The sequence below is a fragment of the Schistocerca gregaria genome, chromosome 1 (genome assembly GCF_023897955.1).
Source record: "Schistocerca gregaria isolate iqSchGreg1 chromosome 1, iqSchGreg1.2, whole genome shotgun sequence".
Classification (NCBI taxonomy): Eukaryota; Metazoa; Arthropoda; class Insecta; order Orthoptera; family Acrididae; genus Schistocerca; species Schistocerca gregaria.
The window spans coordinates 643,782,668-643,796,099 of NC_064920.1; the positions used below are offsets into that span (position 1 = coordinate 643,782,668).

General features: G+C 39.5%; 1 protein-coding gene across 3 annotated transcripts in view; it reads right to left on the bottom strand.

The window, feature by feature from the left end:
* Positions 1 to 13,432, bottom strand: part of LOC126360693 (legumain-like) — a 132,037-nt gene that overhangs the window by 53,990 nt on the left and 64,615 nt on the right. For all 3 annotated transcript variants that reach the window (XM_050007733.1, XM_050007731.1, XM_050007732.1), the window contains 3 exons: positions 8,349 to 8,434; positions 3,893 to 4,031; positions 2,661 to 2,730 (listed from right to left, as the gene is read on the bottom strand). In XM_050007733.1, the coding sequence (XP_049863690.1) occupies positions 2,661 to 2,730; positions 3,893 to 4,031; positions 8,349 to 8,434 (295 nt within the window). The remainder of the gene's footprint in view (positions 1 to 2,660; positions 2,731 to 3,892; positions 4,032 to 8,348; positions 8,435 to 13,432) is intronic.

Below are 13,432 nucleotides of genomic sequence, written 5' to 3' on the forward strand. Positions count from 1 at the left end.
ATTGCTGCTTTTTAGGACAGGTAACACTCAAAAGCACAAATATAGTCCTTCATTGAACATTACTTGTTCAGCACCCAATAAATATTTTATTTTACTGTGAGAGACAGTAATGTTTTACTAAGTGGGTTATAAATGAGAAATTCACCTGGTGTTCACATATTATAATGCTGGGTAAAAACGTTGCCAGCTTTTAATCAGATTTAGAATATGATGATGAATTCAGTTGAAACAAGAAGAAAAATTAATCCAGAAAGAAATATCTAACAAATGAAATGAATCATTTTGCACTAATTGTGGTCACAAAATAAATTACAGCCAGCAAGTCCCTTCAAGGAGATAGTACGAAAAGACATCAGTAGGTCATGGGATGAACAAAAATTCGAATATTGGACTGAACCATGATTGCACCCTTATTAGTTACTGTTTTAAACATGACTTGCACTGGTGAAGATACTGCAGTCTGTGTTTCACAGTTGCTCAAGCACAGCACTACGGAATGTTTGCAAGGATAACAGTGATACCAGTTTGGATGTCAAAATATCATTTTGTAATATAATTTAAATGGATGGATGAAAAAAAAATCTACTAACCAAGAGGCAGCTGGGGAACACACACATGCAAAATGGTTTAACTTGTATGAGCTTTTGGAGCCAGTGGCTCCTCCTCCTGGCAGACAAGCTTAAGGGGAAGGAAGAGTGGTGAAGGAAAAGGACTAGAGAGGTTTAAGGAAAGGAGTGGAATACCAACAATACACACAATTCTGCAAAATGAAAATGAATTACTGGGAAAGTATAAGAAATTATATAAGATCTACTGTGTTTAAATTGGAGTTTGCCTGAATCTATTTTCATTCAGAATTGAACGGATTTTAAAACTGGACAAATATCCAACAACAGTATTCATTTCTGTTGAGGCAGAAAAAGTCTAGATAGTTGACAGTGACATACTTATGTGTTTTGTGCTGCAATGGTGTTGACAGGAACATATGGGAGTGAGTCTGCTGCTGGTTCTACACAGCCAATGAAAGAGCAGTGGGCAGATAATATGTAAGGAAGCAAGAGACATTGCAACATTCTGATGTCAGTCTAGCAGCGAAATCTGATATGTATTCAAATAAACGCAGCTGTGTTCTCAGGTCTCACAGTAACAATAAACCCAGGAATTTCACATACTCTGAAGGAAAAGCTGTGATGATAAATTTCACAGTTGTGCTATTAGGATGATAATTAAAAATAGTGATACCACAGACCACAGGATTAGTAAATGAAAAATGTGAAAAGAAAGCAGTCTGCAAATTAATGTAAATAATTTATTTTTGTTTATTTTTATTTCTCATTGTGTTATCAAAACGCAGTCAATCAATAAATGGCATAAATTTAGAACAGGTATAACATTAACTTTTTACGTAGTACAACAGTTTGTAATTTTGATTAGTCAAAATACGTAAAAATAATTTTTTCTCAGGGTGCCTCTTGAAGAAAAAGGGGTGGTCTTAAATTATAGTAGTCTTATATTCAGTTAAGTACAGTACTTCCCTTGCTGAAAAACATTTTCACTGTAAAATGACAAGGCACACCCTAAGCTTGAAATGTCCATTTAAAGCATGTCGCCAGAGTGAACAATGTACATGTGCCACATTCACAATTAGAAACAGAGCATGCTCTACCAAATGGCACTGAAAATGCAGACTTCCTTTATGAGATAGCTAAACAGAATGACTTCCTGTGGTCAAAACAAGTATTCAGGAAAGTGTTTACAATCAAAGAAACGAAACCAACCAAGGCATGAGAGTGAAGCTAAAAATTTTTTGACCATTTCCTTTGTCACAGCATATTACTGTGTGAATGTTTTTCATCTTTAACTGCAGCCTTATTTATGACAAGTTCCATAAAATTAATTAACTCACTATTTTTGCTCAGCCAGAGGCTACGAAAATGGGCAGCCCTCATGCAGTCTCCCAATAAACGATGCGTACAAGTATTCTGAGCAAGGAAGAAACAGTTGCAGACATGGGTGAACATTAGTGGGTCCTACTTTGAAGGCACTGAACATATGAGTATTCTGCAGGTACTCTAATACGCAACTTCAATTTTGTTTTTCATTATGAAAGAGATATGTAATACAGTTATGTATAACTTACTGTAGGCTGATTCTGTAAAGTATACTAAGAATATACTGTGACTAATGCTAATCTATTGACATTGATAGCTAACTGATTTTAGAGCATGCTTTCAGCTATATATGTACTGAAAAAGTAAAATCTATTTAATAAAAACATCAGCATTAACTGCAATTTACATCTTCATAATGATGCACAAATAATGAAAAATGCATATGCAAATATCAGTCTGGCTATGTCTTTCAATGCAACATAACTAAAGGTAATTAAGAACAAACAGGATACATCCTCTGCTTCTAACAATTCAGTGTCATTAAAAAGATTAGGCTTACTAATTATCGTTCTTCCATCTAAACTTGTGGAAAGATTCTACAAGCTACCACTCAATTAGCCAAATAGAACTGCTTCAAAATGTCAATATAATCTCTTCTAGCAGTAGTTATCTCACAGCATGTAGCGTACTTATATCTATTTTTAAAACCACAAATTTAAAAGCAAACATGAGTTTCACAGTCATGAACAGACCAATTTAAATACATACTGTTCTCGTTATCAGGCAACAAGTGTTCGAACATTGATCCAGATTCACAAGCCTCTATATACACCACCATCTGTGAAATATATAAAAATTTTATTAATACCCAATTACATTATTATTGCACACAAAGTTTGGAGACTAAAGCATGTAAGATTAAAAACTCAAATGGTTTTACAAAGATCTGCTTATTTTGAAAATACAGGACATTCAAATACAGGTAAGTTTTCGATTTATGGTACCTCCATACTCCTATAGGAGCATTATTCAAGATGAATTATTAACACATAAAATAGTCCATGAGCCTTTGTCAACTTGTATTTGCTAAAGTTGACTAGGTCAATTGCTGCTTTTTATACAATACAGTTTCACACCAGGAGTAATTTGAATCATCTTCTGTTTCCTGTGTGAGACAGCACTTCCAATGTTCATTGAACTATACAGACATTTGAGTGCTAAGTACAAGTTATAATTAACAAATTGAAATGCAGTATATAAATGTTGATAATCTGCAGCAACTTATATCTTCTTGATCAGTAAGATAAATTGGAGAAATGCATTCCAAGCAGTGTTATTGTCAAGGAAAAAGATAACATCCAAATGTATGCCTAACATTGATCTTGAAGGCTCAAGACACTGGGAAACAAAATGCTTACAGGCACAGAACAGTAATTGTAGAATAAAGGCTTTCATAACCAGATACCATACTTGCTGATGCGTCTTCTGGGCTGTATGGCTGTGGTTGAAGAAACTTTTCAGTTCCTGATGTTTCATCCATCACAGCTCTGGACAAAATGTCAGTTACGGTACCGAAAAGTTTCTTCAACTGTGGCCAAACAGTCAGAAGACAATTCAACAACAAAGTAGTGAGCAAAACAGAAAATAAATAAATTCAAACACAAAAAAGAAAAGAAAACTATCAGAGAATATAAGATACATATAAAGAGCCACTTAAAAAATGAATAGGGGAAAATGTTAACAATCTGTTCTACACAGTCAAAAGAGAACATAAAAATGTAATACCAAAACAAAAGCTTCTGAAAAATTTACAACTTCTTTTTTAACCCAGAAACATTACATAGGTCAATAAACAAACATTTTAAAAATGGAAAATCCTTTTCTTTCCAATGCTTAACAGTAAGTGCTAAAAAAACACCATGAGAGGCACTGTTCCATTACCATTTGAATTTGTGTGCTTAGTAACTAATAGAAGTTATGCTAATAAAGATACCACAAACCTTTGAAAATTTTTTATTGTCCACCAACTTCAAAAATGCTTTCTCAAGATCTTGAGCATACAGCTCCCCATTAGGAAAAACAAGGAATCCTACAGAACCATGGTCTGCAAAATTAACAAAAATGTGGTCATTTGGGCCACTGAAAAAAAAAAAACCCAAATACTTTAGTGCTGCTGCATGACATATCTGTTGAACAAACTTACTTCAACCAAAATCAAAGATATATATGAATGAACCTCAAAAGAACAGAAAAGCCAAACTTGACAAAAAAAAGTATGAGTTATAAAATAAAAACTTTCACCAAAAAGACTTGTCCTTGGACAAAAAAAATATATTATTTCCGTCTCAGTGGTTAAGTGCCAGATTAAGGATCAAATGGTCTGGGATATTATCCCTGGCCAATCCTAAGATTTTTATCACTCACTTATCCCCTATTTCACCTGATAATGTTTGTAACTGCTAAAGATACTGAGTTGTACTGTGGTTCTGAGTCCATGTTAAACTATAAGCCCCCTATGACTGGCTGGAAGGCCATACGAACATATGCCACCTCCAATAGTACCACACATAATAAAGTACAGCAATGCTCAACCAACATCTGCATTGGGGACAGCTTTACTTGCATGTTAACTCATCTTGCAGTTATGAATATTTGCCACAGAAGACTTCCTGATCTAATTGTGTATTTTCATCAATCTGTAGTACATGTTCTGTGTTTCTAGCATGACTCAATTTTCTTCCTTGTACGCATTTCATCTATAAGAGAACTGTCAACAGGAACTCTCCCATGAACATTTTGTTTCACACATTCCCAATCACATTGTTTTGGCTAACATTCAACGAAAGAGTATTAAGGTCACCAATCATATGTATGGGAGAAGTCGTCTCACAAAAATAAGCCCCTTTTAATATTAACTTGTCCAATGTAAATTAGCATTAACCATTGTATATTTGGGACTGTTATTACAGGGTATAACTGCTGTAGCATCGACAATTTTTGGAAAGTAGTTCAGTCCAACATGAAAGAAGATCAACAAAACATCACAACAATCACAAATGAACAAGGGGAATTCAAATATAAACCTTATGCTTTTACTGATGATTCTTACCAATACAAATGGAATGACTTATTTTCCTATATAGTTCCTGTTAACAGAAAAGCATTTTCACACTCAGACAGCAACCAGAACCTCTTATGGAAGAACAAATTTTCGTGACACATTAAACAAGTGCACATTTACTATTCAACCATAGTGTCATCTTCAAAACCTTAGCCCCTGATGCGTTCTTCAGTGGGGACTTGTCTTGGAAAGTAAGGTGGGTATCCAAAAGGTTCCAGTTTAGCTTAGCAAGTTTTCCATGAGGTAGAGCTACTATATGAGGCCAAGCATTGTTAGCAGGAGGAGGACACCGGAAATAGGTTGATGACTTTATCTGCTGCGATAAGTAGTCTCTGCATCGTACAGCAGCTTGCAGTCCCATGTCCTTCATCCATGCAAGTAGTCAATTAATGATACACCTTGTGAGTCCCAAAATATAGTTGTCAAAACTGTTCCGGCCAATAGTTGAATCCTGGCCTCGATTGGTGTCTTCCTCTCCCCCCCCCCCCCTCCCCCAAACTTTCCTCCACTCCATACTCATTCTCTTGCTCTCTGGGGTATAGTGATGGGCCCAAGTTTCATTACAGGTCACAATACAGTATAGAAAAGCCTCTCTTCCTTCAAAGCAATTCAGAACTCATTGAATATGTCTTTCCACAGATCCCAATGTGCCTCTATGAGAAGGCATGAAATTCACCTTGTAATAATTTTTAATATCCAAATGTGTCTGTTAAAATGGTAAGGACTTTCCAACACATTCTCATCTGTGATACAGTCCCAGCAATGCAGCAATTGCCTTCCACAAGCTCACGCATGGCTTTGGAATTGTCTTCATTGAAGCTGGTCCAGGAATGGCATTTAAGGTTTTGATTTTCCACTTTATCACAATAATGTCAAAACTACTGGGCCCAACTGGGTTTTACACAGAATATCACCACCAAACTGTGCTTGGAGCTTCAAAACATTACTCATTTTCTCGGTAATGAAGTGTGAAATCAAAGTGATAATTCATTGCGCAACACACACTGGTATTCCCTGTTCACTCAGAGATATAGTTTCACTGGTGGCATCTTTGTGGCGTGGAGCCATGGTGAAAAAGAACTACTCCGCTACTTCAAACAGCTCAACTCCTTTTTCTAAATATTATTTGATCCCTCTCCAAATCCCAAGAGAGCTTTCTGCATGTCTACCTCTGTCACCTTGAGGCTATCATGCAGCTCACATTAAAAAACCCAAGGTGTAACAATATACTGTATCTGTGTAGACACCTGCTATCCCTTTCACATTGAACTCTGCTTTACGCACAGGTTAAGTATAGGTGGAAAACATATCTGTTAAAGCAACAAGCACGTCTACACGTTTATTAATAACCTCTCTCTCTTAAGCTCTACTCTGTCACAGCCACTCCAACCACCTTACTGAGAGGGGGTGGAGGGAAATCATCCAGGCTGTCTACTCACCTCCTTCTACTCCCCCCCCCCCCCCCTACTCCACCACACAGCAAAGTTCTCACACACAAAGACAAAAAAACAGAAGTACCCCTCTTGTAATCCAGCACCAAGCCTTACTGATTCCTTTGCAACATCCTTAGCATACCAGATGACACTACCAGATTACCATCCCTATACCAAGATAGCTGCCATACATCTGATACACTATAAAACTTGCCCTATTCCTCCACGACTATCACGTGTGCATTTCAACCCCACCATTTTTTTAAACATATAACATTAAAGACAACAGACATGGAAATGTCTGAATTGGGAACATCCTGTGCTTTCTCTCCAGCACATCCATCCACACTACCTGCCTGAACTCAAAATTTGATCTATCCTGTACTTTATCATCCTCCGTATATGTCTGGCAGAACTTTTTGTGTTTAAAATACATACATTACTTAATAAATAAATTTTTCTTCTCTTCAGGTTCCTACTTTTTACTAATTTATTAAGTTTTATTCTCCACATTTATTGTTTTAATTTTCGTCTAGATCCTTCTCCTACCATCTTTGAAGCAAAACTGATACAGTGCTTCCTGATGTACTGTCTACTCTTTTTTATATCTTTTCTTACATCTTTGCCTGCCTCCCTCGCTCATTGAATAAGCTGAGTTCCTCTTAGGCTGGGCTCTGAATGATCTGCCTGCCAATATCCTGCAGTGTCTTCCAACAATGCCAACTATTGTAATTTTCTAGCATGAAAAAGGAACCTTCTATTCCAAAAGTTAGTAGTAATGTCTTCAAGTGTGTGTGTGTGTGTGTGTGTGTGTGTGTGTGTGTGTGTGTGTGTGTGTGTGTGTGTGTGTGTGCCAGGAGTTGTGCATCCTGGAGGTAACTAATGGCTACTGGCCAACTGATTTGTGTCTCCCACGAATTTATTAAGCAAAGGAATCTTTAAGTAAAACACTTGTGTTCTGTACATCAGTTTACTGTACATGCGTATGTCCTATTAATACTTGAGAACCATCAGTGTCTTCAAAGAGTTACTTATACAGAAAGAAATGTGTAACCACACACACTTAATGGTTAAAAAGTTCATGGAAATGAGTCTGTTCATGAAAACAAAGTTTTTAACCCAATGGTTAGTGATATACATAACCAAAAATATGTAACGCCAATATTAACTCTGATGTTACTGTTTGAACAGAACTGTCTCAAGACAATTTTCAATGTGCAGCTTTGAAATTGTCAACAAACAGAAAATTTGCAACAACTGTAGTAGGGGAGGTAGGGGGTGGGGCAGAGATAATCTGCTGTGTAGATTTTTCTCTGGCATATAAACTGAGATCCCAGAGTATAATACTATAACAACGAAAACAATCAATAATTGTTAAAATTATTTAATTGGACACATAAAAAATCTACTCACCATGTGGCAGCAGAACACATAAAAGGCTGTTGTGATTGGCAAGCTTTCGGAGACAGTGGCTCCTTCTTCAGGCAGAAGGGTTTTCATCCTGTACGGTAAGTCTACCCAGACCTGCGCTTCTGGGTTACTTTCCCGAAATCTACCCCTTTTCCTAGACTTCTACAGTCCTTTCCTTCACCATTCTTCCCTCCTCTTCAACCGTTCTGCCTGAAGAAGGAGCCACTGGCTCCGAAAGCTTGCCAATCACAACAGTCTTTTATGTGTGTGTTCTGCTGACGCTTGGTGAGTGGAATATATTAGTAGTTACACTAAATAATCATATAATTTACAGCATTCTCAGTTAGTGGCACTGTTATTTAAATGTTTGAGAGCCTGAAGAGTGGTTTCTCAAAACAATACACTAGAGGTATTATGCACATTTGTAATTTGATTTCATATAAAATAAAAAATACTATAAAAGAAGCTTCTTATGCAGTATTCTTGTCTTACCTTTGTATAACACGACCTGTTCCAATTCCTTTCATACCTTCGGCATCACCAGTGAGAACTTTCAGGAAATTTTCAGGAGTAACATCCTAAGAGCAAAATGAAAATAAAAATATTAACATCTGGAAAGCCAATAAAACTCAAATGAAAAAAAAAAATCATTTGTTAAGAAAAGTTTGTCTTAATGAATCAGTCACATTATTCAAAATAAAATTCAAATGATCTCTACACATCTTTACATAGACAAATCATATGCATCCGGTTTATACATCACACTACAACTCTTCAACACCATATGATGGCTAAGATCATTTTATCATTGACACAATCACAAATTATGAATACAAAATGGGCATCTTTGTGTGTAATAATTTGAATTGTCTTCAGACCTGAGTACATTCCAGTCACATTTTTTAGACATCGGAGCTCCTGTTTCACACATGAACAGAACAGGGCATAAAACAGGGTAAAACAGGTACAAAGTAGGCTCCACAATACATTGTAAAGTGGCTTGGGGAGTACATATGAAGCGTACAAAACTATTGATTACTGTGTGGCCACATCCTCTGTTGAATGACAGTTCCTTTTGTAGTGGAACGTACCACTTTGGTGGAGTAAAGTGTTGAATAAGCATTTTTTCAAATGACAAATGATGATTGTCACTATGAAAAGTTTATTTTCGTAATGAATAAGATAATCTACTGCTTGGATGTATGTTCTACATATGTGCATGTGCACCATAGAGTGAGAGTGTGACAAAGCCTACAACATCGTGGGGGACAAGAAATTACTTGATATACATGGCCTCAGCTGGTATCTGTTACATAAGATAAACCATTTTTTGACTCAGTTCATATCAACACAATTGTGAAGTTCCTAATGATAAAGTTCTTTTGTAGGAGAGCGTAGATGTTTGATTGACCACAAAGTACTTGAAAAGACTGAATTGCCAGCCAGCACATGTCATTCTAACAGAGACAGAACTAAGAGTATGAACTAGCCAAAAATTAAGAGGAGTTAAACTAATAAAAGTTTACTGGAAATCACAGACTGTCTGCAGAGCAGGTAGAGGAATCACATTTTGTGAATGGAATTAATTTATCCACAAAATTTGCTAAGTTTAAGAAAGATGGGGAAGTTCATCCCAAGACATCTGAAGAGTATTTACTAAATTTTTACCAAAGCAATGGAATGATTTGCACTAGGTTTTTTTAGAAGGTGAAGTTGCTGAAGGGGAAACTGCTCATTCTAAAGAATTTACATCTTGGTTTGACTTCTAGAAAAAGTTTAAAAAGAGGTACTGATGGCCCAATACCCAAGAAAACTGACACTTGAGCTACTGGACCAGAAGTACTACAATAGTAGTTGGGGAACTTATAAAAAATTTGAAGGGCATTCAATAATTTAGATGACATATTTTTTTCTGAAAGCAGGTTGGTTTTATTCAGGATTTCAATACACCAACTCTTTTGCCTACAAAACACCATTTTTCAACACAATATACATTCAATATGACAGCCTTATGCCACCTTACTGGGAGGCAACATACGACTGCATCATAGCTGTCTACCGGTCAACATCAGAGCCAATGTAACACTGCATCATTAACCTCCCTGTCATCCAAGTACTGCTTCCTGCAGAGTGCACCTTTCATTGTGCCAAACACATGAAAGTGTGTGTGTGTGTGTATGTATGTATGTGTATGTGTGTGTGTGTGTGTGTGTGTGTGTGTGTGTGTGTGTGTGTGTGTGTGTGTTTTTGGGTGCGCTCAACTACAGTGGTCATTAGCACCCAGACTAAGTTATGAGTGTACTGCAAGGCACAAGGTTAAAACAGCAACTAAAAAGGACAACACTATAAAAGGCACAGTAACAGGCAAGGGATTAAAAGAAAACAGCATAATCAAATGTCCTTAGACAGGTTTGTCAAGTGGATAAAATGAAGAATGCGAGCAGCTGTTCCTGGGTCATCTGCTAAAATGCATCCAGAGTACACGGCAGGCCAAGACCAATGCGCAGTGTATTAAAATTCGGACAGGACGTTAAAATGTGGCGTACCGTAAGCAATTGCCCACATGGGCAGAACGGCGCTGGCACAGCCGTCAGCAGATGGCGATGGCTGAACCAGCAGTATCCAATTCGTAACCGGGCCAAAACGTCCTCCTCCCACCGAGAACGGCGTGAAGAGGTCGTCCAAGCCATGTGGAAAGGTTTCAAGGCCCGAAGCTTGTTTTCAGTAAGTGTAGCCCAATCAGCATGTCATGACGATAAAATGTGCTGACAAATTACCATGCTAAAATCAGATGAAGGCACACAACAAGAAGCTGTCCGAGGTTGGAGGACCGCAGCCTTGGCTGCGGCATCTGCAGTTTCGTTCCCAGGGATACCGACATGGCCAGGAACCCACATAAAGGTAAAAGGAGTACCGTCGTCCGCCAGCTGCTGAAGAGAGTGTTGGATTCGGTGCACGAAAGGGTGAACCGGATATGGATCACTGAGGCTCTGGATGGTGCTCAGGGAATCAGAGCAGATGACATAAGCAGAATGTCGGTGGCGGCAGATGTAAAGAACAGCCTGGTAGAGGTTAAATAGCTCAGCTGTGAAGACTGAACAATGGCCATGGAGCCGGTATTTCAAACAGTGTACCCCGACAAAAAGAACACCCAACACCATCATTGGTCTTAGAGCCATCTGTATAAATAAAGATCGTATAAATGAACTTCAAACAAAGTTTGACAAACCGGTAGCGGTATACCGCTCCTTTGAGAGCGAGCTGAGGTCAAGGTGAACACGAACCTGAGCCTGGAGCCAAGATGGCGTTTGGCCCTCCCCCACTCGAAAGGTTGCAGGGAGTGAAAAATCAAGGTGCTGAAGGAGGTGACGAAAGCGAACTCCAGGGGGTAGCAGGACAGATACATACAACCCGTATTGATGGTCGAGACAGTCATCAAAAAAGGAACGATAAGACGGGTGGTCGGGCATTGGCAATAGCCGACAGGCATACCAACAAAGAATTATATTGCGTCAGTAGGCTAGTGGCAATTCACCGACTTCAGCATGAAGACTCTCGACGGGACTAGTATAGAACGCTCCGGTCGGAAGACGTAACCCCCGATGTTGTATAGAGTTGAGGCGGCTTAAGATGGACGGTCGTGCAGAGGAGTATACGAAGCTCCCATAGCCGACAGGCATACTGACAAAGAAGTATATCGCGCCAGTAGGCTAGTGGCAATTCACCGACTTCAGCATGAAACTATCGACGGGAGTAGTACAGAACGCTCCGATCGCAAGACGTAACCCCCGATGTTGTATAGAGTTGAGGCGGCGTAAGATGGACAGCCGTGCAGTGGAGTATACAAAGCTCCCATAATCCAGCTTTCAGCGGATGATCGACTGATATAGGCGAAGTAGGACGGTTCAATCCGCTCCCACAACGTACTGTTGAGAACATGGGGGACATTTAGAGAACGGGTACAATGGGCAGCCAAATATGACATGTGGAGACCAGCTAAGTTTCCTGTCAAATGTAAGACCTAAAAATTTTGTTGTCTCCACGAGTGGGAGAGCAACGGGACCGAGATGTAAGGTCAGTGGGAGAAACACTTTGTAGCGCGATTAGTTAATACAGACCGTCTTCTCGGCAGAAAACTGGAAGCCACTGCCAACACTCCAGAAGTAAAGACAGTGAAGACAACGCTGAAGACAGCGCTCCAGGAAACAAGTATGCTGCGCGCTGCAATAGATGGTAAAATCGTCCACGAAAAGGGAGCCCAATACATCAGCTGGGAGGCAATCCATTATTGGATTGATCGCTATGGCAAAGAGAGCGACGCTCAAAACTGAGCTCTGAGGCACCCCATTCTTCTGGCGAAAAGCATCGGACAGGACAGAACCCACACATACCCTGACCTGTCAATCCATTAAAAAGGCACAAATAAAAAGAGGGAGGTGACCGCGAAGGCCCATGTGTGCATGGTGCGCAGAATGCCCGCCCTCCAACAGGCATCATAAGCCTTCTCCAAATCAAAGAACACAGCCACGGTCTGGCGCTTCCACAAGAAGTTATTCATAATGAAGGTCAACAAGGTAACCAGATGGTCAACAGCAGAGTGGCGCCTACGAAATTCACATTGTACATTGGTAAGTAGGCATCGAGATTTGAGCAGCCAAACCAAACAAGAGTTAACCATTCATTCCATCACCTTACAGACACAGCTGATAAAGGAAATGGGTTGATAACTGGAAGGCAAGTGCTTGTCTTTCCCCGGCTTAGGAATCAGGACAACAATAGATTTGCGCCAGCATGTGGGAACATGACCCTCAATCTAGATGCAATTATAAGTACGAAGAAGAAAACCTTTACCTGCAGGAGAAATGTTCTTCAGCATCTGAATATGAATAGAATTAGGTCCTGGAGCAGAGGACCGTGACCGGGCAAGTGCATTTTCGAGTACCCGCATGGTGAATGGGGCATTATAACTTTCATGATTCGAGGAGTGGAAGTTACGCGGCCTTGCCTCCTCTGCCTGTTTTCGGGGGGAGGAAGGCAGGGTGGTAATGAGTGGAGCTCGAAACCTCTGCAAAAAGTAGGCCGAAGGCATTGGAGACATCCTCAGGGGCCACAAGGATGTCATTCGCCACCGTCAAGCCAGAAACTGGTGTGTGGACCTTAGTGCTAGATAGCCGGCGCAGGCTACCCCAGACAACAGAAGGACGAGTAAAATTGTTGAAAGTGCTTGTGAAATAAGCCCAGCTGGCTTTCTTGCTTTCTTTAATAACACGACGACACTGCGCACGTAATCGTTTATAATTGCTACAATTCGCCATCATAGGGTGGTATTTAAAGGTGCGTAAAGCACACCAATGAGCACGTAAAGCATCTCTACATGCTGCAGTCCACCAGGGGACTGATACACGACTTGGAGAAGAAGCAGTATGAGGGATGGAATATTCAGCAGCAGTGAGAATGACTTCCGTGAGGTGCTTTGGAGATGTTCCGACTAGTTGAGCATGGAGAGGGGGTATGATGCAGGAGATGGATAACATAAGGGAAGTGGTCGCTTGAATACGTATCAGAAAGTGCGTACC